The following is a 24,694-nucleotide window of genomic DNA, read 5'->3' as shown; positions in this document are numbered from 1 at the left end:
TTACCACCATCAAATGAAGCATTTTTCTAGTCAACCACTTCCACAGTCAAACATATTTGGCTATCTTTCAGATAGGAAGAACCAATATGATAAAACAAAAAGTCTAATTGGCAAATATGTATGAATCTACTGCCCCTTAATTTTGCAAGTAGTTTTAAGGTTCTTTTACACTGTTTTTCATGCTGTGAAGAAGCAAGCTCGAGGTATGTACCACTTCATGAAATGTGTAAGAAATATTCTTGCTAAGGTTAGCTGTGGGGAAATATTACTACTTGCAGTGTTGAAAATAAAATTAAATACACTTGCAGCATTCAGCGTTAAGTGACCTGCAGTAGCTGCTCTCTCATCAGAAATCTTGGTGTCGCACGGGCTGGCAACCGCCCCATATTAACATTGTGTATCAGCTGAAAAGGAAGTTTGCTTTTTTCATTGATTGTTAGCCTTAGCGTTTGACAAACTTTTTTATGCTTAAGTAGAATAGAAATTAATATAGCTGTTACTATGCACTGTGGTACCACATATCTTGGTGTGTCAACAGTTTGTGATTTGGAATATCCTGATTTAATTAACTAGATGAGTCAGCTGGAGCAGTTAGATTGGTTTTATCTTTCCATTCATGATGGGGCTACTACATAATACGATCTATCTGGCCTTTGTAGGTATGGGTGTTCCAACTTGTACAAGGCACTTTCTAGCTGTAGAGGCAGACTTGGGTTCCTGGATATTGGACAACTGTCATCATCCTAAATCAAACCATGGGCCATGCCGGCTGCAATGGGTGTTATTGTAGTTCAACATCATCATCTTGGGGCCCAAGGTTGGCAAAGGTTGCTTTAAGGAATTCCTTATTCACTTCAGTGACAAAAGTAGTCACATATGCACAGGATATACAAGGGGAGCATTCTCCTGTTGAGGTGAATCTGCTGCATGTGACTTCCTATAAATGTATTGGGGCTCACCTGGATTTCTGAGACAGGGCTATGTTTCCAGATGGTAGAGAATAATTAGATTCACATTACAAATTTGAGTAGATAAGGCACATCTAAAGAGGAAACTGTATATCTTTAAAACTGCTTTTACTGGTAGTGCCAGTTGTAGATACTTCTGAAGAGATAGTTTCATTATCTAGCAAAAGATGATGGCAGTATTCTTGAAATTGCTTGTTTCTCCAATAGCCATTGTGCAGTCACACATACTGCATACAAATCTCACATTTTTATGTAGTGGACGTTTGTACAGCTATTGTGTTAGAATAGTGTTACTAGCTGTCATATGAAATTCATGAAAAACATCTGGAACTTTTATTCTTTGGCTGAAACACTATGAAATACTTCATTGAATGTATATTTCAAGTTTATTGGTACTATACAAAAATAAAGTGAATAAATATATTTTGCCACTTTTGTATTGAATATCCATAGTGGAGAGATGAATGTATGTATGAATGATGAACTTGAAGAAAGTGGGGAGGGGGGTTATTTTGTTGGAAGGGCCACAGACAAGACAGGCTTGCTAGCTTAGAAAATAAAAGACTTGAGCATTATAATGTTGCAAGCAGGTGCATCATAACCAATGTTCACAGTCAGATGTCCAGATTAGTACAAGCACATGTGTGTGAAAAATACCATCCCAAAATTTCCTTTCCCAAAAATGTTAGGGATACCATTAGGGAAAGTTCAGAATTTTTATTAGATTTACTGTTGTGTTTCTCAGAAACCTCCTGCCTTCTTGGGAGACAATGATGAGGCCTGCTAAGTAATCCACAAAGCTTTATTTAAGCAATAAACATCTCTTCCCACCTGAAGAGAGTCTAATCTCTTGGAACTTTCCCCCTAGGAAAAACTATGTAAACTAAGCGAGACAATTGTCCTTTCAAGGAGAACGGAAAGCCTTTTCCCAAAATGCATTAACTTGAGAGAGGCTAGTTCTGAGGCGGCTTCTGACGCAATGTGAGCCGGGCTGGCTTTCTCTCGCCTTCCTTTTGCTCCGCCCATTTTAGCCTAGGGTCAGCTAGCCTGTCAGCACTCTCTCCTTCAGAAGAATGTTGGCTTCCCACTGCCTGTTTATGATTTGCCCTTTATGAGATAAGCTCTGGAGAGAGATTACCACCAGCTGGAGAAGAAACCATGAGAGCTGTCTCCCCTACTGGTACAGGCTGGCCTGCGTCTGGCGCCGACTCCTCTACTTCAGAGTCTGATTCTGATTGATTACCTGAAACTCCTTCTTCCAAAACAGGGGGAGCAGGGCTAGACATGACATTTACTAACCTGTCATTAGTGGTATACCATCATATACACAGGAACACTTTCTGTTTATTAATCAGGATTAAATATTGTCCCTGAGCCCCTTATCACTTCTAACATTCTTACTTTACACCTAATCATATATTGAAAAGGTGAGAAATCTACCATTACATAATTCTGGTTGTGGATGTGGTAATTAAAGAATTCTATTTAGTATTTAAAATATTTCTAAAAACATCCCTTAATTCAGATGGATTCTGGGCAGTATACAAAGGTATGAATCAACTCAGATCAATTTTAAGTAAGCATATCTGTAATGCATCTGATTTTTCTGTATGTTCCATGGAAAGGGAGGAGGAAACACAATATAAAGAAAAAGACCAAAGGCAGCACTGGAGGAGCATGCCATCTTATTGATTCATTCTATAGAACTTTATGTACTTTTATTTATTGCATTTTTATACCACCCAATAGCCGGCGCTCCCTGGGTGGTTCACTTTCCAAATAGTAAAATTACAATCATAAAAGTTAGGCAGTGCAGTACTATTGGCACTAGCATGGAATAAAATAATCTAAAAGTAGAATATTCTTAGTAAAATAGGCTAAGTACAATGTGAATCAAACACCTTTTCATCTAGGCACATTCTCAGAATTGACCCATTTGAACATGATCAATAGGAAATGCTTTTGGACCTTATGCAACCAATATATATTAAAGTACATAACATTAGTATTCAAATTCGATACACCTTGGTAAGCCAGATGTGCCATGCTGATGTGAAAACATGCAGCACTACTTTGACTCAAAGGGTGAAATCCAATTAAGTTTTTCCATTAACGAAACTAGTTCTTTCCAGAGAGTTCTGTAAATATGGTTTGGCTTTCATGTGATCGAACAAATATTTGTTTTAGCATGATCATCATGTACACAAGAACTGTGCCAGACACTGCTCCATATACCAACTCTACAACATCAATATAAATCAGCTTTCCTGCAGAACATCAGGCAAACACATGATAGACTTAAATATATCTTGCTCCATGTAACCTGACCCATGAAGACAAAAAACCCTACCTCTACATTAGACACCCATGGCATAAGATTAAAAGCCCAAGGCCAATTGTAATAACTGACTAATAAAACAGATGGATCAGGAAATGAATCAAGATCAAACACATTGGCAGCATTATCTCATTGAGTGATGTACAGACAGCGTACTTGATCATTTTACCTTCTCCCTGAAATGTTACCATAACTCAAAAGATTGGGTGTGTACATAAGCCATAGTGGTTTATATGCTACTCACGGTAGTTTGTAAACAACCACCATGGCTAGTTTTGTCATCTGCGAGTGGTTTTCCCCTACCATAGCGGCTTATTTAGCCAAAATAACCCACCCTGATAAGCCATGGTATGCAACGAGGTTTATTTAAACCATCATGGTGTCATCTGGCACTCTACAGTGGCTTATAGAGCAGTTAAAAGATCGGCCATGGTGTTGCTTGGCAAGAGTGATCAAAACTGCTGCTCTGCTCAGCAAGCAGATGTTTTGAGATCTGTCTAGCAACAGATTGCACTCACCGCTCACACTCACCCTTTCCCCAGCAGTGAGCTCTGAAAGCTCCCCACATCAAACACCATCTTGGTTGAATGGCGTTCATTGTGCACCAGGTGCATCTCTACTAGGGGATGCTGTGTATGAAGTTTTGTCCCGCTCCTGCAAACTTCCATGGATTTACAGCCACTACCACCCCTTTCGCTCCCTACTAAGGGAAGCTCTGTATGAGACCTTTTTAGTGAGGGTGGGCAGGGAGAGTGAATTGCCAACTTCTTAAAGGACAGAGAAGCATGGCATAATCTCCCTGACCAGAGTTCATAGACACTGAGGGAATTTTTTGTTCTACAGATGGCCGTGATACAGACTGCTGCAGTGGTGCAAAGAAAGACAGGGATGCAGGCCAGCATGGCATTTGAAACCTGGCTGGGAAGTCAGTGGGTGAGGTAGTGGGGGCACAGGAGATGCCAGGATTTGGTTTCCAACACAAAGAAAGTTGGGATACCACCCTGGCTGACCAGGAGGACCGAGAGTGAGGAAAATAAGCTACACACAGTGGCTTATTTGTCCAATTGTGTAGAAAATATAGTAGCTTATAAACCATCATGGCTTAAAGTGATGTGCGAAACTGCCCTATCAACCAATGCCGCAGCCTACAAACCACAGCTCCAATGTACTAAGGGTCTCACAGACATCAAATGAATTGTGGATCAAGGTTTACTCTGAAAAGGAAATGGAATATTATACGTTGATTCTGCTGAAAAAATGAATTACCAAGCTGCATTAGAATTAGATTTTTGTTCCAAGACTAAAATACTCAACTTTGCTTGACCCAATAATACTAGTTCCATATTTCATTACTACTATGACACCAAGCTCAAAATGTAAAAGACGTGATACAAAATAGTTTGTTTCAGCTGGATAAGAAAACACAAAAAAAAACAATGGCGTGGATCTTAGGATTCAAGTCATCGAACAAACCATAAGTTTTTGTTCCATGAATAGCTTTTGTTCATGTAGAGTTGAGTTCATGGATCGCTTACATTCACAGAGAAAACCCCCCTCAGGATCCTTGCCAATTACACTGAAGACAGTTCAAAGTTACCCCTCATATCAAGAGCCCTCAGATTTAGTTACAGCAAGCCTCTAAATCAGCAGTGGGCAACCTACGCCTCTCAGCCTAATTTCAAAGCCCTCTGCATTCTAAAACCTCAGACCTCTGGGAAGAACCCATATGTCCCTTCAATGGTAGCTCATTTTGTAGGAAGGAAATGGGAGAGGGAGGAGTGGCAAAAAGGAATATAAAGAGAGATAAAAGGGTGACATATTTTTGACTCTGACCCTGCCCACAGCTGGCTTCACCCCTATTCACTGTCAACAGCCCCCCCTCCCTGATTACTCATGGAACATGGCCCCTGAGGTTGCCAACCTCTGCTCTAAATAGTTTACATTTCTCCGCTATTGCAACTAATGGCTTTGTAAGACAGTTCACAATTTCAATTTAACAGGCGGATTTGAAGCCCTGTACACTTTTACATGGCTTTACAGAGCAAGAAATTCAAGCAGCTATTCAGATAAATAAAATTGATGTTTCTATATCACTACCTTGTCAGCCTAATATGAAGACTATCAAAGACATCAACAACTTTGAAATAAAGTATCTTGTTCCATCTTAAAAGACATATATTTGCAGCATAAGCTGGAACCCATTTCAGATACATGTAGTGGTCACCTAAATGGGTAGGCATATGTACTGTGGGTACAGAGATTAAAAACAAAAACATAAGGCAAAAAGTCCAAACAATACTAGGCAGAAGTAGATTCATCACATTGCTATGCAGATTACAAATGAAAACACGACCCAGGGTGGATGTGACCTATTCTCAACTAGCAGCCACCAGTGATAAATTGGTATGGCAAGATGTATGTTAACATACATCAAAAGACAGTGCTTTGGACAACTCAGATGCAATTTTAGGAAAAGAAAGTACATTGAAAAAGTTTCAAAGTACACAGAGCAAGTTCAGGTAAACATTTAAAATTTATTAAACTTTTTGGTCAAAATAATTGAACAATTATGTACAATCCCATTGTATTAGCTCTCGCATATTTTTTAGGAACAAAGTCAATCTAATGGTTAAATGACCTAACCGTTCCACATTTCAAGATTTGCAAATAGTGTCACAACTGATATACAGTATACAATTTTTATTTAAACTTTATCTTTAGAACCCCCAAATTAGTATTTATTAGACTGCAAACAAGAGTGGCACTCTATGGACATTAATTGACAGGGGAGGAACAGAGACATGTTGCTCCTGCATATTATATCTGACTTTAGTAATCATGTTAAACCTTCATTTAATTAAAATTGGAGTGTGAACCATACACCTGTATTTTATCCAGGAAGCTCAAAGGGCCTGACTTTCAAAGGGAACTTTGTAGGCACATTTAGTTTTGAGGAAGTAGTAAGATATTTGGTGCTATTAAAAGTGTGCCCACTACTGTTTGTGTACAAGTTTACTCCTGCAGATGTTTACAGTGAAACAGTAGGAGATGAACATGTGTCTTCTAGGAAGAGATCCCCAAAAGTGCTACACTTTTCCTTAGTCCCCTGTTGCTAGAGGAAACGCTGTATTCTACAAATGTATTTTCACATCAGTATTCAGCCTCAAGATAGTCTGATCTCCTGGTGTCGCAGACCCAGAGTAAGAGTTAAAACATGTTTTAAGTTGTGCTCCTGTTTGGCATAATCAAGTTTAAAAACATACAAGCTCGAATTGCAGTGGGATGCTTTGTATGCATATGTTTATGCCCAGTTGTAGTAATTAAAAAGTATATTTTCAAAACAAAGAACTAAAGGTAAAAAAGTAATGCACATTAAGGTATGTGTCTCACTTCTGAGGCATGTCTACTGTTAACCAGAGCAGTGATTTGTTGAAAAGTTTGGTGTACAAGATCATTGCGCTCCTTTAAGGCTGTATATGAACTTTAATCTTTCACATTTCCTCTTTCGTGCACACCAGATGATGCTGGAGAGTGTGTGTGTGCGTGCGTGTGTGTGTGTGTGTGTGTGGTGTTTACACAGAAAACCAATACAAGCTATGGTAAAGACAACTGGAGAGAAATTTCAATTTAGAGTTTGAAGCAGTAGGTATCATATGAAACTGCTTATACTGTCAAAATCAATATTTTTGGGGAGAAACTATTTTCAAATCTTTCCATCAGTTATTTTGCACAATCTCAATACATGCAATAAAAAAGACTGAATACATACTTTCAGATTTAAAAACACTTTTTATAGTTTGTTATTTTTATTAAGTGGTTTACACCAGAAGGTGTGGTTATAGATACAGTTGGTGAGTAAATATACATGAAAAACCTGTCTATGCACTCAACTCTAGACTTACCTATATGCTCAAAGGTAGAAACACCTAAAGCTTAGATGAAGGCCAGAGAAAGAATGTTTACAGGCATAAAGCACAAATATATGTTTTGAAAGGCCCAAATATTACAGCAGATAAAGAGCACGTGAGATAGAAATTACATTTTTATGACAATTTGTTTCTTGGGTGTTAGATTTTTGGTCTATCAACTGGAAAGGAAGGCTCAGACTTAAATAAATACATTTGTTTTGAATATTGGCCTTTAATGAGTATTGTCCATCAATTCTGCTTCTAGTGGGCTTTTTTCGTTTACAAAAATTCAATTCCACGTTCCCCCTCACTGAAGGCAGAAATACACCATGAACTCAAGTCCAGGCCAGCTTCTCTCCTTTACCTATAAAGGGAAATAAGTGCATCAATGTTCTTTACTGGGAGGACAACAAGGCCATCTCTGACAGATAAACAACTGAGCTTAACTATGCAAGATGACAACTTTGTCCTCAAATAAGCCGTCTTTAATTAATTTTGTCCTGGAATATATACAAGTTATTGGTGGCAGCTACAGCAATGATGTTCTCTGCAGGGTGCCATGCTGTATGAAGGATCTTCTTGTTGAAGTCCAGACTGTCAACACTTATTTCATCTTTCTTTCTTTTGCCGCCTGTACACACTTTCCGGGGCTTTAAAATAGCACGAGGTTTGCTACTCTCTCTTGATGCCTCTAATGTAATATCTCGCCGTGTGTTTCGATCAAACATCCTAAAGAAGTTGTTGTATGAGCCAGTCATAATAGCACTGTATTAAAAGAGAAAAAAGCAACTATTTTACTCATTCATGAGGGGTTATGTCTACCTATTTCATTTTACTTTGCATTAGCAGTCTCCCAATTTCCCTTTTCTTCACATTACGTTTACTATTAGGGCCTTATATGGATATATCCTTATTTATCATACCCCATATAAATTGCTACATTATATTCTTCTTATATACTGCAGCCTTTATCTTCATCACTACCCATTGTACAAACACATCCTTCACTTGATAGTAAACCACTTCTCCAGCTGAATTTGGTTTTCAGTGAAATTCTTAGTACTAATGATACCTAGAAGCATAAAATTGCTGCCACCTCTCTACTATTGACAATGGTATCCTTTTGGAAAGGCTACCTGGCTTTTGTGATTCTTACCATAGTAGACTCACGTCTGGGATACTGCAATGTGTTGTACGTGGAGACTTGCCTTTGAAAGTAGTGTGGAAATTTCAGTTGGTACAGGCTGCAATTGTGCTAACTGGGCATAATGAAATATTATGCCAGCGCTTCATTATTTTCACAGGCATTATTTCTGGGCTCAATTCAAAGTGCTAGTCTTAATCTTCAAAGCCCTTAACCATTTGGGACCTCGGTATTTGAAATATCAGCTCTTCCATTATATATCCACCCTGTGCCTTGATCAAGAGAAGTCCTGGTGAAGTTCCATCACCAAATGAGGTAAGGCCAATGGCTACAAGAGATGGGGCCTCTTCAACAATGGCCCCTCAATTGTAGAATGCTTTTGCTAGAGGGCCTGCCATATCCCAATGGAAACTTTAATGTCTTCTTTGCACTAGGCAAAGCCCTTTTTTATTTTCCTAAGGCTTTTAAACTTTATTACACTGTGGTTTAGCATTATTTCAGCTCTCTGATATGTTCTACTTCTTAGCCCCCTATTCTAACTGTTGTAGTGTTGCACTGTTTTCTTTTCTTGCTCTTTGTTTTTAAAGTGATTTGTTTGATATTAATAGCTTTGCTTTTGTTGCATCTAAACTGTACTTTATGTAATTGAGACTTTTAACACTAGTTTATCTTGTACACTGCGAAGATAATTATTGTTACGTGGCAGCTTATACAATGAATGAATGAAGGGATAGCAGTAGGTGCAAAAGCATTTGAATGTAACTCATGTTGAGAAAATGGGGTCCTTGAAAGCTCCATAGCATAACATTCCATGAGCCTTTTGGCCCCATCTCAAGAGTACACTCACCTTTCAGAGAAGTCTTCTTATAGAGCTATTAAAGAGCAATAAATCTATTGCTGCTGCTACTGTCATATTTGACTGGGGTTTAAATGTTGCACTGCTTATAAGAATTTCAAAATGTCTGTAAACTGTGGAACATGCAATTTTTAGAAGGGCAATTACTACATGGGAAAAATCCTGCACATTCTGACTAGCAATAATTCTCTGAGTTAGGATATCAAGGAAGGGTTCTTTGCAAACTAACCAGTTGGTAGAAACTTTATGCACTGTGGTATCTATGCTATACTGTGCCATACACCAGACGCAGATCTGATAATGGTGGCAAATCGTGGGTTATTTAACTCACAATCCATGAGGGACATGTGCTGCTTGTGATTCCGGTTAAACAACTGCCAATAAATCCGATTGAAGGGTGTGAATGTGATGTGCAACCCCAGTTCCTCGAGTTTCGTAGGGACTAAACAACCCAACCGTTTATTATTGGATTAATAGCTGGATTCTTTAGGGGATAAACAAAACAGCAGCCCAAGTTCACACATCAAGCCCACAACCTCTGATTGGATGTTGTTTATAGAAAACATGTCCCAGAAAATCGTGGGGTAATTAACCCACAATTTTCCCACTGTTACATGCGAACTGGCCCTATGTTTAAAGCAGCCATCTCTTAATTTTATTCAATTCTTGCATAAAATGTTACATTGTCAGCAAAGAGATCTCAGGCTTTTAAATCAGAAATTCCAAAGATTGATGTGCGAAAAATGTTCTATCACTGAACTATGGTTCCTCCTAGGGCAGCATATTTGTTTTTATTTATTATTTAGATTTATATCCTACCCTTGAGCTACAGTGCCAGGGTGGCTTACAGTAAATATTAAAAACACCATTAAATGACAAATACAGATGCTACTACTTTTACTGATCGAACTGAAGCCTCTAGAAATTCAGGGCTAGTCTGTCCCCATCCCCTATTTTAAAAAGAGCTCAGATTATTATTGTTTAAGTGTGTCAAAGTTGGCCATAGAACTTTGGATCACAGATCTCACTGTTCCCTCAACTTAAACACCACAACAATGTCCAGGATTCAAGCAAATATCTCCTGAGGCTCATTACACAAGTCAGCCTTACCTATCGGAACCATTCCAGCAGCACTCAAACTTGTCAAAGATGCAGTCATTCTCATACAGTGAACAAAGTTTGCTTCGAAGGTATTCATGAACCTTAAAATATATAAGTATTGGACACTATAAGAATACTTTTCATTTTGGAAAAAAAGTATGTTTTATTATAAAGCATAAACATTGTACCTGATAGGTCTCTACAGGCCTGTTTTCCATATTGAGATCCCATACTTTAACTGAAAGGTAGTCTCTGGTCATCATGTAGCGACCACTGTGACTGAATTTTACATCGGATATTGAGGAAATTATTTCTGAAAAGAATGATCTGCTGCTGGGATCTTCAGGCTCTTCAAAGACTGAAAATTATAAAGGCATAAAGGAAAGCTGTTAATAATAATGAAGACTAACTCTGACATTTTCCTGATAATTAAGTCTTAGCTGCACCAGCTATTTCCAAATTGTGTGCCATGAGAGTGGCTGAAATGTGCCTTGAAAAATTAGACCACCATTCATTTATGCATGTCGGAACTGGGAGACCCAATACAGAATTGATCCGCCTCCCCGCTGTCAATATATAGGCAGTGAATAACACTAAGGGGAGTAAGGACACACTGGAATTCTAAACTGTAGCCCTACAAGCCGCACTATAGCTTATGGGTGTATTAGGATCCCTGAAGTATATCTAATGCTTAGAAAGTACAGCCCCATCTCTAAGTGAATTGGAAGAGGGGAGGGCATTGAGGCACAGATACTAACTGAACTACCCTGCAGTTGGGAAGGAGGATGCCTGCCTGTTCTGAAATGCAGTCAAGGGAGTGTGCCACCACTGAACTCCCCAATTCCATGTCAATCCCACTCCAGAGGACCCTCCTACCTCCATGAGTGGCTTGAGGAGCTGCAGTGGGAAGGGGGACATTTTTGTTTGGAGGCACTCATAAGACAGAACCTCCAGTTCTCTCCATGTTACTCCAAATGAGGAGTGACCACTGAGTTAGGCTTTCCACATGAAGCAGAATCTCCCTAGTCAGAAATAAGCAGCAACTATACAGCTGTTTGACAGTATGAATCAGTCTACAAACATGACTGAAGCACTACCATTCATAAATCAATTCGTTCACATAGCAGAACCACTATATGTTGCTAAGCTCCAATGCAATTTGCTTTAAGGTATTTGAACTGATACAATTTAAAAAAACTACATACATCTAAGAACTGTTCTTCTCTTTGGTCATACCATTTATTTTAAACATTTATCAAAAACCAAATTTTTAAAAACATGTTTAATAGAACAATAGGGTTCTATTAAAAATTACCAATGCTGGAAGAACTTTATTTACGGCAAACTAAACTGAACCACATGCTGAGAACATGATTACAACTCTAGGTTTTATTTTCATTTTAATTATGAATGCAGTCATTACAGGCATTCATAAACAAAATTATCTAATTAGAGCCATGTAGCATAAAATGTTTCAAGACATTTTATGGAAGCGCAATCCAATTGGGGGTGGGGGGCTGGTCAGAGAGAGAGGGAAAATTTGTGGCAGAGGAACCTTCAACTTTCCACACCCTAAACCTTGCCAGGCTCATGAAAACCAGAGTGGAAGGTTGCGAGAGCAGTGGCTTTTTACTATACCCCCACCCCGAAAAACTATTTATGAGCAGTCAGTTTTTATTCCCGCCCCCTTCCCACTGGTTCTATTGGGAGGAAAAATGGCTACATCAACTCTGCGGCTGGCACAGTTTCTCCCTGCTCCCCTGTTCCATGGGTGTCTCTGGGGAATAAGACCCCTGATCCGATGTTGACACAGATGTCCTTCGCTCTTGCTGCAGTCAAAGCGGCCACCATGGAGCAGCCACAGAACACTCCACTGCAGGTGATCAAGGGGCTCCTCTCTTTGCCCATGGAGGGCAAAGTCCACAGAAGCCTTTGGCCGCAAGAATGGCTTCCATGGGAATATAGGGTTGCTCCCTAAACCATTTGTGAAAAAAGAGGGAAAAAGCACCACGAAAAGGCTATACGAAAAAGAGGCGACTAGCTCTGGTGCTATGAAATCTCAAAAATACAAAATATTTTTCGTATTTTTCTTATACGAAATATAAAAAATGTTCTAAAAACTTTAAACCAAACTTGTACAACGCTCAGCATTTCGGATCTTGTGGATCCTTCGTCAGGAGCTGCACAACGAAATGAATTACTTTTCTAAGTAATTATAAATTCAAAACCTTATTGATATTTTTTTAACAAGATCGCAGTCGTATTCATTCTTTCTACTTCAGCAGTTTGACTGCTGAACTGCTGAAGGAGAAAGAATGAATACGACTACGATCTTGTAAAAAAAAAAAAAAACCAATAAGATTTTGAATTTATAATTACTTAGAAAAGTAATTCATTTCGTTGCGCCGCTCCTGAAGGATCCACAAGATCCGATATGTTGAGCATTGTATAAGTTTGGTTTAAAGTTTTTAGAACATTTTATTTATTTATTTATTTAAAACATTTATATCCTGCCCTATATCAATAAGATCTCAGGGTGGCGTACAGATTTTTTAATATTTCGTATAAGAAAAATAAAGAAACCTTTTTGAGATTTCATAGCACCACAGCTAGTCGCCTCTTTTTCCTATATGCTCCCTAAACCATCCAGATGGGGTGCCAATGTTAGACTCAAAAAGCTAAAAAGGGAATTGCCACTTTTCTGTACACTTCTTTGCAATCGCTCCCCACCACACAAAATCTTACCTGCAAGTTTCAACAATACTTGTGTTAGTACTAATGCACCTCAACACACACTTTTAGAAACCAATGGAGCTTTAAGTCTAGGTATGGAAATAAAAACCCTGGTCCAGGACAGCCGTTAACACCTTATGAGGAAAAACAACAACAACCTCCTAACCTAATTGCTGTATGGCTCAGCATTTAAATACTGGCCTTTAAATCTTCGGAAGCTAGCTTCCAATCAAGCACATTATGAAAGAAAAGTAATTCTATTAGCTATAAATGGTCACAAATGAAATGGGTTCTGCCCATATCAGCCCAGTTGTTATAGCACAAAGATATAGCCTGGCACTTGTTAAAACAGATACCTTTGAGGAGCACCAAGACTGGATAGAAGACAGGCTTGCCAGGTGTCACACACTTGTTTCCATCAGTTTATGTTTTATAAGTGGGTGAACATAAGTCACATCAGTAGTGTCTCACACTATAGTCCTGCTTGAAGATCATCTAGAAGACAATTTTGATTTTCTGTTCTACGAAATGCATACCCTTTACCTTAAGTAAGGCATTGGTAAGTTCTCTACCAATAAGCAGCACTCAATATATATTTAAACAGAAACCACACACCCGTGTATTTATGACAAAGGCACGGAAAACTGAGAAACTACTTACACTTTGAGTGTCTATCACAAAGAGCTGAAGAACGCATATCACAGAGCCGTATAGTTCCTTTGCTACTGCTGTAGACAAACACGTTACAATGATGCGGGTGGAACTCTGCTGCAGTTATCACTTCTGTCAGTTCCTCCATGTTAGCAGGCTTTATATCTACAATGTCTGAAAGTTTGCTAGTCAAGGTTAATATTGATTTGTTTCTCCGAAAATATTACTTTCAAGCCAAACAATACAGGAAGAGAAACCTGAAACATGTTCCAAAATTCTGTAACATTATTCAGAATTGGCATGTCTAAGATTCAGATTGTCTTCTGAATAGTACTGTACTGCAGAGTGGGTTCACAATAAACACCTTTTCTTTAACTGATAAACTAACTTTAATTACTTACAAATTCAGACATGTAGGGCACAAAGGCTAGCATGAGACGAATGCAATAAACTATTTGATGTCCCCCACTCCTTACACAAACAAGTTTAAAATAAATTGAATAAAAGTTTGTTCAAAGTTAAAGCAGCAAACGCAATGTGGTTTAGCTAGTCAGCAGATACTTTAGGTGCAAATGGTTTGGGCTGTTTAGTATGGAAAGAGGTGTCCTTGCGTAGCCAATACACCAAATGTTCAGTAACACATGGGCGGGATTCATCCTTAATCACCCACTGAAATCAATGCAAGGGTCTATGATGAAGTCTAAGATCTATTCCGTTGACTGTCAGCCAATATGGTAATGGAATAGAGCTCTACTACATATGAAATCTCATTTTTTATTTTAAAAAATGAAAAACCTCTAACTTAATGAAGTGAAAAAGTTGCCAAGGAATTCAATGCAGAAAACAAACAATTAGAAGATTCCCCATCACAGCTTATTAATTTGACAGTTAACACAGGACAGCTATCAAGCATTTTCCCCTGCATCAGCAGCTTTGTTTATCCTTTGTTTTCTCTTTACCCAAAATCAGAACTTCTAAAGTTTTACAGGAATAGTCTAGAGAATAAACTAAACAGAATAAAACAGACCCCATATTTAAAACAACTGGTATAAGCCAGTAATATTTAACACAAGAGGTTACTTCATACCAAAAAGGATACTAAAACTTCTATCTGTGATTTCTAAATGCCACAGGTTGATTCTCAGGTCATCTGCAGAAAGGTACGTTTCATGATCACTATTTACCGAAATAGAGTTTATGTGATACGTGTGTGCATTTGCAAATATCCTTCGGGGACTTGCTTCTACCATTAGGTCCATGGGCTTCAATATCGGCACCTAAAAACGGAGAGAAGAACAGAGTTTGCTTCAACATAAAGTAGCAACTATTTTGGTTATTAGCATTTAAGTTAATTGTATCTAAGCTTTTCACCACTAGGTATGCCCCACTTTTCCTTCTCATCTAGAGAACACTTGTTTTTAGACACACAGTACTACATATGCCTACTTAGAAGCAAGTCCCACTGAGTACAGTGGAGTTCACTGTCATGTACATTGGCACAGGATCGTAGCCTGAGTATGTTATGGTGGTCACAGAAATGCTGTTCCAAACTAACTTTCCTTGCTGAATGAGCCCTGTAATATTTCAAGTACTTGCTGTGTGGCTCAAAGTGCACTTAGTTTCCAGCTGCTGTCAAGGAAAACATCAAGACTCTTACATGCTTTGCATCAATTCACACAACAAATGCTTGCCAACATTAGAAAAAGGCCACTGCAGATGCTGTTTTTTAACTTTAATATCAATTTGGGGTGGCGGGGATTGCAGAGGGGCCGTACGTGGCCCATGTGTTTCTACCCCTGCTATAAATACATTAACACACCAAGTAAAACTCCATGGCTATGACCCACAGAACCACATGCGCATCAATGCAGTTTGATATTATTTGAGACAATTTAAGACAAGAAAAACGCGCTCCATGCCCATGAAAGAACAAGCATAAAAGGCTCTCTAAATAACAGCTTATGTCCTCATGGTTCAAACGTATCTATTAAGGGTCTATGAAGATGGTTGGCAGCCTCTGAACTCGGAAGCTGCCGAGTATCCAAGGCAGGGCAGCTGGAGCATAGAGGCAATCTTGGCCTCTGCTCTCCAGCCACCCTGCATTTTTGCTAGATGGGTGATTTTGCCCGTGTAGCAGCGGAGCTTCAGAGGGGGAGGGAAGGAGGTGGAGCCACCATAGAAATGTTGTATGGCTGCCCCCATTTCCTCCCTGCCCTCAGGAGCACCTCCTTTTTGCGTCTCCACACTCAGTGTCCAAGCCCAGAGATGTAGCCAGAACTGTGCTGGCTCTGAGGGGGAGGAGGCCAGAAGCACCCGTTTCCAACCTTGGAGCCCAGAAACTGTACAATCCAATGCCCCCCAGATGCTGAGGGAGAGGGCATAGGATTGCTCCTAAAGTGGTTTTATTTAATTTATACTTAGTATTTTTTTAATAATTTGTTTTTATGTTACGTTGCCTTGGAAAGAGTATGGTCTTGAAAACAAACATGATCTAAAAGTGGTATAAGCCCTTCAAAATAGCAACTTAACTAAAATGTAACTGAAATATTCTCAAATCAGGTTCTTATTTTCAAATACACAACAACAGAGAATAACCTAGTTAGTCTAGTCTTAGTAATTTCAAAGACAAATGTTCTTTAGGCTTTTCAAGGAGGAACATAGGAAGCTGCCTTACATGGAGTCAGATCACTGGGTCCATCTAACTCAGTATTGTCAACACTGACTGGTAGCAACTCTCCAGGGTTTCAGGCAGAATTCCTTCCCAGCCCTACCTGGAGATGCCAGAACTGAACCTGCAGGCTTTTGCACATAAAATATCTGCTTTTAACACTGAGATACAGCTCTTTCCCCCAAAGTGATATTTAACTTAAATGTTTAGAAGCTATCAAAATGTGAGAATTCAGTAAAATTTCTGTTCTACATGATACAACTGCAGCAAAACTGGTAGCAACTCTACTTAGATTTCATTCATTCTAAAATAGGACAAGATACCCGTAGTGCTGTGATTCTAAACGGATCCCGAAGTCTTCCGTCTTCATCTTTTAAGTTATAACCTTCAGCTCTTTTATCCCTTTCACTGATTTTCCATAATTTAATAGTTTTATCTAAACAAATGAGAGAGAAGGACATTTAAAAATAGCTGAAACCAGACAACGTTAAATGTAGTATTATTATAGTACATTAATTAGATTAAGCCTACTACTATACATACCTACCTGGGAGTAAATCCCATTGAACTTAATACGGCTTATATCTGAGTAAACATGCATAGGCTTGTGCTGCAAGTGTTTTCATATAGACAGGATGGTATGTACTTCATAACAATAAACAAAACACCCTGAAATTCCATGCTCAGGCAAATCCAAATTCTGAACACAGAATTTATGCAAGTGGAACAGATTATTTCACGTCACTTATTTTGTGTAACTTATTCTTCAAGTCTTACTATCCGGTAATGTTCACAAATTTTGGGAAAGTTTACTACTAAGCCATTCAAGTCCTCTGCATGTGCCAAAGCACTGAGGGAAGAATTAGATATTGTCTCCTTTAGCAGAAAGTATAAGGACTCTGGTGGGGGGACACTTACCACTACTGATTTAGTAAAGGTTGTTTTGGAGTCAAGTGTAGATTATTCTAGTTTGGTTAATAATTGGGAGGAGCAAGGAGATATGTAAGCCATCAACCTGGTTCACATGACAGACAGCCCATTGTGTAATGTCAAGTTAGGTACCATTTTTGCAAGGCACATAGCTTGTGTCATCTGAACCTGGGCAGCATGGCTTGTCGGAGGGTTAAACAACCCTACAACAGCCTATGGGTTATTTGAGGGTTGTTTAACCCTCCAACAAGCCAGAAAAAGCTTAGGGTTAGGGGTTGAGGGGACTTTGGAAACCGGGCAGGAACTGGGGCCATGGAAGAGTCCATTAGGGCCAGACTAACTGAGTTGGCCACCAGGTGCTGTCCATTTTCGGATGGCATGACAAGCTGCGGCCAGGCAGTGATTATGCAAATCGTACACTGCAGCTCACAACAAGCCATGATGGCTTATTTCCATTGTGCAAACTGGACCATTGAGGCCCTGCTCCCAATCACTGGAGAGCACATTTAGTCCCCCCTCCCAGCTTCTGACATTTCAGGAGGGACTAACCACACATTTCAACTATATTTTTTTCTAACAATAAAGGCTAGAGAGTTCATTTTTTAAAATGAAAGAACTCATTTTAGGAAGCTGAATATTCTGCCTGATATACTTGCTGTATTTTTTTTCTGAATTCCCATAGAATGCCGAGAGCATTTTTTGTGTAACAGAGCTTGCAAAATGCACTGGGCCACTGGCGTTTATAATTACGTCAGGAGTGCTTCTAAGGGCTTAAGCAATGAACTTGTGTCTGAGCTGTGCCTGCCACAAAAGTCTGCACAACTAAAGAATTTACAATTTCAGCAATCAACTAAGAACTGCTTTTCACATACAAGTACACATGCAAGATTTTAAAAAACAGACGCATCTATTTAGACCAGCTTAGAGTATATACTCTTTGATAAAAGAAATGTGCTTGATTGACATGAGGAATAAAGGTTGTATTTGATGGGAAATAGATTTTATTTTTGAGAAAACATTTCTTCCTAGATTTCCATTATATGGTAGTTGTATTCTAAAATATGGTTAAGTTGTAAAAAAAAAAAGTGTGGCTTTTTCATAAAAATGCATTTTAATTCTCAAACCACATTTTAATACTCAATTCACATAGGAAAAATATAAGCATAAAAATGAGCTTGATTAGCTATGACACTCATAGCTCATAATGAGAAATAAGCTTCTGGAGATATAAGATATCTTATACCTTATAAGATATAAGAAAGAACAGGAAGGAAAAACATGGTTTAGAAATCTTCCATTCCTCTGTGGAAGTCATACTGTTCAGAAGCACAGCACGCTTGCAGTCTCTGTGGCCACAGTAAAACTGACTTCTTGAAGTGAAAAATACATTATTAGACCTTATAAAAGAAATGGTGCTTTGTGTCAAATGCACAGCACAGTGGAGTTTTCAAGGATTCAGACCTTACTAAAACAGATTTGACTAATGTTTCTATAATTTTAAAGGTAATCTGTGTTACTTAATAACCCAGAGACATACTAATGCTTGCCTACCTTTAGCTTGTTAGGAGAAGTTTAGATGATAAACATTAAATGGTATCACTTTAATTATAAGCAATCTTATAGTGTAAGGTAAGTTATAGGAAGCAATCAGGATTATTTGGACATGTGTGAAAACCTGACTCAAGACAAGTAAAACACTTCTTGAACCATAAGAAAGAGCAGTAGGGAACCATGTCAGTGAGAAGGGCTACATCATGATGCCAGCTAATGCCAAATATGAGCTATAGCAATTTCCATGTACCCTTTCACCTTCTACAATAAGTGGGAAATAGTTACATTAAAATGTAACTGAATATTATTGTCCCATCTTTATATCTGAGCTGACAAACTATTGTTTGCAGAGCAAGAAAACCCGTGGTTCACAATTCAGATGTCATGGAAAACTATGGCCTGCTAAAACATAAGTAGTAACTCATTTCCCTGAGCATGCTAGAAGGGGCGGGGTGGGGTTGGGGGAGGTTGAGAGCATGGAACACAAAAGCCCAAAACCAGCTTCCAGGCTTCTTTCTGGAGCACCAAACCTTAGTTTGGTGTTCTGTCTGAACTGACCCATTTAGACAAGCCTACGCCTAGTTATATGGAACTAAACCACATTTAAATTAATGGAACTTACTTCTGAGTAGAACTACAGGATTTCTCAGTTAAAAGTTAAATTAGAAATAAAAAAAATGTCTACATATTAATAAAAGATCTAGAACTGAAGTCATTAGATGCAACTAGAACATCTACAGCTACATACTTTATATAAATAAAATGTCTTTACCATTTGTAGATAATAAGAAGTGAGCAGCATTCTGTTGTGGCAACCACCTAATTTTATTAATTTTTTCCTCAATTTCTAGACTTTTCAAGTAGTCAAACTCAGGTTCATGACTCTGAAAGGTACTGTAAACATTATATTCTCCCCTTGAATGAGGACGGCTTTTATTCTGCAAGGAAACAAACACAGAATATCATTATTATCATTATTACCATTATTATTTACATTTCTATATCGCCCCGTAGCCAAAGTTCTCTGGGTGGTTTACATAAGATTAAAACAATTAAAAACAATATACAAAATTTAAAACCACAAAAACATGCAACATACACAAAAACAACTATAAACAACTTTAAGCTATGAACCTAAAAACAGATCCAGGATCGGTGAAGCTCATCACATATTGCTAAATGCCTGGGAGAAAAGTCTTGACCTGGCCCGAAATGATAACTATGTTGGTGCCAGGCAGGCCTCATCAGGGAGATCATTCCATAATTGGGGGGCCACCATAGAGAAGGCCCTCTCCCTTGTTGCTGTATTCCGAGCCTTCCTCGGAGTAGGAACTTGGAGGAGGACCTTAGATGTTGAACATAATGTACGGGTAGGTTAATGTAGGGAAAGGTGTTCCGTCATGTATTGCGGTCCTGAGCCATGTAAGGCTTTATAGGGAGAAGATAATTTTGTAATTACAACTAATCATGTAAGTCTGAAATAGACCAAACTAATATTACCTAAAATATTAGTGATTCCCCTATCTGTGGAATGATCTGCCAGACCAGGCCGGCTTAGCACCAACGTTGCTATCTTTTCAGCACCAGGTTAAGACCTATCTCTTTTCTCAGGCACTTGGCAAGTTATAATGAGTTGTTAAGCAGTCTTGGATTTGTCCTATGTATGGTTGACTGTTCACACATGTGTTGTCTTCATTTATATTGTTTGTGTGTTTAGTGTAAATGGTTTTTACATTTAGTATTTAGTATTTTAATGTTTTTAATTTCTGTAAACTGCCCAGCCTTGGCTATGGGGTGGTATAGATATGCAATAAATAAAAAAAAGACCATTTGCACGTTCTAAGCTGTCTTACTGCCTGCCTTGCAATGTCATTGAGGTGCAAAGGAAAGTTCTGTTGTGACAAAGCATCAATGGAGAACGTGCAATGAAGCGCTGTGTGTGTGTGCACATGCACACACACACACAAAAGTACAAAATAGCCATACTTTGTGTTGAAACATTTGACAGTCACAGAAACAAATTGTTTTCAATTTAAATGATGGGCTGCCTCTTTGGTTTAGATATTTCAGCAAAAAACTCATCGTTTCTGTCTGTATGAGTTCACATAGCTTCCTTGGATTATTGTCATACCTACTAAAGGTAGACCTTTAACATCTTCACTGCACAAGCTGTACAAAGAATATTACATAAGTGTGTGTGTGTGTGTACAAGAAAGAAAAAACAGCAAAGTTTCAGGGAGGGAACTTTCCTACCCTTTGCATCAGATGCAGGGAATTGAACCCAAGACTCTCTGCATGCAAAGCATATCTCTATCTTGCTATTCAGAAGCCTCCATACTCGGAGGCTCACAAGACTCCTATGACCTGCTAGGGTGAATCTGACAGAGTGAGAGGAGGAGCAGATGTCATCTTCGTCTTCCTGTCTTCCATCTTTGGTGGTTTTTGCTAGACAGGCTTTTCAGCCCATCTAGTGATGGCGGTTTGGAGGGGGAGGTAAGGAGGCTCAGGATAAATTGTATCCTGGCCTTTCCAGTCTCCACCTGATCCCACCCACTGGAATTCTCCCTTTCAGTGCAGGTTTCTTTGTGCTGGCTAAGAGCGTGTGGATCTCCGACTCCACCTTCTGAGTTTGGAACTATATACCGTATTTCTTTGATTCTAAGACGCCATTGATTGTAAGACGCACACTAATTTCAGTACCACCAACAAAAAAAGAGCTTTGATTCGAAGAAATAATAAACGTACCCGCGATTCTAAGACGCACCCCATTTTTAGAGATGTTTATATGGGGAAAAAAGTATGTCTTAGAATCAAAGAAATATGGTACCAGCATATGCATGAGTAGCATTCATCCAGCTTCGCTCCTCCCTTTGTGTGAACAACCTAACAAACCAGGATTTTGCACTTAAATATAGCTTTACATGATGTGTGAACTAAGCACTAAAGTTAAGCACTAGTAAACAAGACAGGAATTTTAGGACAACTTTAAACTCTGGTTTATAGATGCTTTCTGATCCTGGCTTGTTTGTAAGCACCTAATCATAGTTCTGTGTTCTCATGTCATAGAAAGCTATAGCTGTGTTGAATCCTAGCCTATATTCCCACTTGTGTTAAGGAAGAACCAAAGCAGCAAGGAAGGAACTGCATGTAGGTGCATGCAACTCATGTATATTCTGAATTAATCCAGGACTACTTAGCTCTACATGCATACACAGCATACAATTGCTTCATATGTTCATACAAACTTGTATCAATTTCACAAATTACTTTCCTACATAGAGAAACAAATTTCCATTACATATATTTGGAAGCAAATTTAAAAATAAAAGTAACAAACCATTCTCTTTTCCTCACTAACCCCAGTAGAAGCAATGCATGCTACGTCATAGATATTTGCTTGTTCCAGAATTCTTGAAATCCAAAAATGCTACTTGAAAGAATTGTTTTCAATGAAGCATTATTTAAGGATGCAGACTAACATTTCAATAGTGCTCACAAGGAGCAGTAGAGAGATTGCTGAGATAGCATTTGATAATGAATATATTGTCTCTTACTGGACCCTTAAGCTAGGAACAAGACTAAATAAAATGCACAGCAATATTTCAAAGCACTCCTATGGGAGTGGCCACAGGTCCAACACAACTGTCTTTTCCCCCACTTTAGCCTCAGTGCCACATAGTGACCTGCTTCTGAAATTCAGTGAACATTCAAAAAAAGATTGTGATGTGATGACACTGTTCTGGAGAAAAAAATCATAAATGCAACTGGAAATTAATAGCACTGTGGCCCCAGTTGGCTTTCAGCTTTGGCATGAAGCTTATGAGTTCTCTAGATTCCCTTTGAATAAATCAATTACCTTTTTATTTGCAGTCCATCAAAGTATCAGCAATTTGCTACTTTTGATCAATCAACATTTCCTTCTTCCTCTAAAGACTGCCATTTTTCATAACGTTTTCCTTATATAAATAATGACTTTGTGTGTAGGAAAATGCAGGTGCATTGCCATGTACTACTACTATTATTATTATTATTATTATTATTATTATTATTATTATTATTATTTACATTGATATACCACCTCCTAGCCAAACCTCTCCGGGTGGTTTACGAAGATTAAAACACTGAACATTAAAAACCAATATACAAAATTTTAAACCATAAAAAACATAAAAACATACAATATCCATTTAAAACAACTATTCTGGGTCAGTTAAAAACTCAACATATGCTGTTAAATGCCTGGGAGAAGAGAAGTCTTGACCCGGGGCCGAAAAGATAACAGTGTTGGTGCCAGGTGAGCCTCACTGGGGGCCACCACTGAAAAGGTCCTCTCCTTTGTTGCCATTCTCTGAGCTTCCCTCGGAGTAGGCACCTGGAGGAGGACCTTAGATGTTGAGCGTAGTGTATGGGTAGGTTCATGTCGGGAGAGGTGTACCGTTAGATATTGTGGTCCCTGTGAAAGGTAGGAGTGTGAAGTGCTGTGAGCTTTGAATTATACCAGTTTTCTTGCTGGGTAGTAAATCGTAGTGGGGATGGGTAGATAAAAGTTAGTTGATGTAGCTTACGGCTGGCATCTGGTGGGTGTGTTTCTGACTCGGCTGGCGCCAGGACCCAGCTTGGTATGTGGTGGGAAAGTGGGAGGGAGGCCTTTCCGGGGGCCGGAGTTGCTCCGAAGTCCCGAGGTCAGTTAGAGGCCTCGCACCTGTATGCTATCTCTTAGTTGAGCTAATTGGACCTAGTGTGCGAAGAAGTTTAAGCACCCTCATTAGGGAGGAGGGGTGGTACAGCAGAGGAATAGAGGGATAAAAGAGCTAATTGGATTAGGCTCAAAAAGGTCTTCGGCCTGAGGGTGAAGGACGTCAGGAGCAACCCAGCCAGGGTGCTTACGAGTAGTTAGCTTTTGTTATGTTTTAGTCTGGTTTTCTAAGACAAAGCTCGCCACGGTTTGGCCAAAGGTAGGGGGGGGCTAGTGGCGTGGTTGCATGTTTATTTTAGCTGGAATTGTGGTGAGTGATATTTGTTACCAATTGTCCTCATCTCTTTCCTTCCCTCCCCCTTTATTCTCCCTTCCTTTTATTCTTTTGTAACTATTTCAGACCAAAGCCTTACTTGTTAATTGTTGTGTCTACGTATTAAACCTTGCTTCGGTTAGCCGAGTGTGTCTGAGTGTTTTTGTTCCAGAAACTGCCGGTTCCACGACGAGAAGTCTTAAAGGGGGGGGGGGTAGCCCAGGACTGGAGAACCCCTGAGCGAACCCTTAGGAAAGACTGATTAACTCAGATTTCCTTCACAGTCCCAAGCCATGTAAAGCTTTATAGGTTAAAACCAGCATCTTGAATTGGGCTCAGAAATGTACAGTCAGCCAATGCAAGCGGGCCAGAGTCAGTATTATACGTTCGAACATTCTGGTTCCTGTTATCAATCTGACTGCTGCATTTTGCATAAGCTGCAGCTTCTGAACCATCTTCAAAGGCAGCCCCACGTAGAGCGTATTGAAGTAATCTAACTTGAAGGTTACTTGAGCATAGACAACTGAAGCCATGTTATCCCTATCCAGATAGGGGCATAGCTGGCCACCAACCAAAGTTGGTAGAAGGCACTCCATGCCACCAAGGCCACCTGAACCTCAACTGACAGAGATGGTTCTAAGAGAACCCACAAACTATGAACCTGCTCCTTCAGAGAGAGTGCAAGCCCATTCAGAACAGGTTGAACACCCTCTATTTGGTCAGAAGGACCACCCACTAACAACAATCTTATCTGGATTGAGTTTCAGTTTATTAGCCCTCATCCATTGTTGCAGATGAAGGTGAAAAAGAGAAATAGAGCTGTGTGTCATCAGCATA

The 24,694-nt window shown here is 39.1% G+C and overlaps 1 protein-coding gene across 2 annotated transcripts in view; it reads right to left on the bottom strand.

Moving 5' to 3' along the window:
- Positions 1 to 5,820: 5,820 nt before the first annotated feature.
- The window catches only part of PPP2R2D (protein phosphatase 2 regulatory subunit Bdelta), a 36,940-nt gene continuing 18,066 nt past the window's right edge, over positions 5,821 to 24,694 (bottom strand). For both annotated transcript variants that reach the window (XM_063132828.1, XM_063132827.1), the window contains exons 4-10: positions 19,621 to 19,786; positions 16,691 to 16,803; positions 14,799 to 14,976; positions 13,709 to 13,873; positions 10,504 to 10,673; positions 10,325 to 10,416; positions 5,821 to 7,979 (exon numbers count right to left, since the gene is read on the bottom strand). In XM_063132828.1, coding sequence (XP_062988898.1) covers positions 7,700 to 7,979; positions 10,325 to 10,416; positions 10,504 to 10,673; positions 13,709 to 13,873; positions 14,799 to 14,976; positions 16,691 to 16,803; positions 19,621 to 19,786 — 1,164 coding nt within the window. In that variant the 3' untranslated portion in view covers positions 5,821 to 7,699. The remainder of the gene's footprint in view (positions 7,980 to 10,324; positions 10,417 to 10,503; positions 10,674 to 13,708; positions 13,874 to 14,798; positions 14,977 to 16,690; positions 16,804 to 19,620; positions 19,787 to 24,694) is intronic.

This window comes from Elgaria multicarinata, chromosome 8, assembly GCF_023053635.1.
Source record: "Elgaria multicarinata webbii isolate HBS135686 ecotype San Diego chromosome 8, rElgMul1.1.pri, whole genome shotgun sequence".
NCBI classification, from domain to species: Eukaryota; Metazoa; Chordata; class Lepidosauria; order Squamata; family Anguidae; genus Elgaria; species Elgaria multicarinata.
This window is presented reverse-complemented; position numbering and strand designations above follow the sequence as displayed.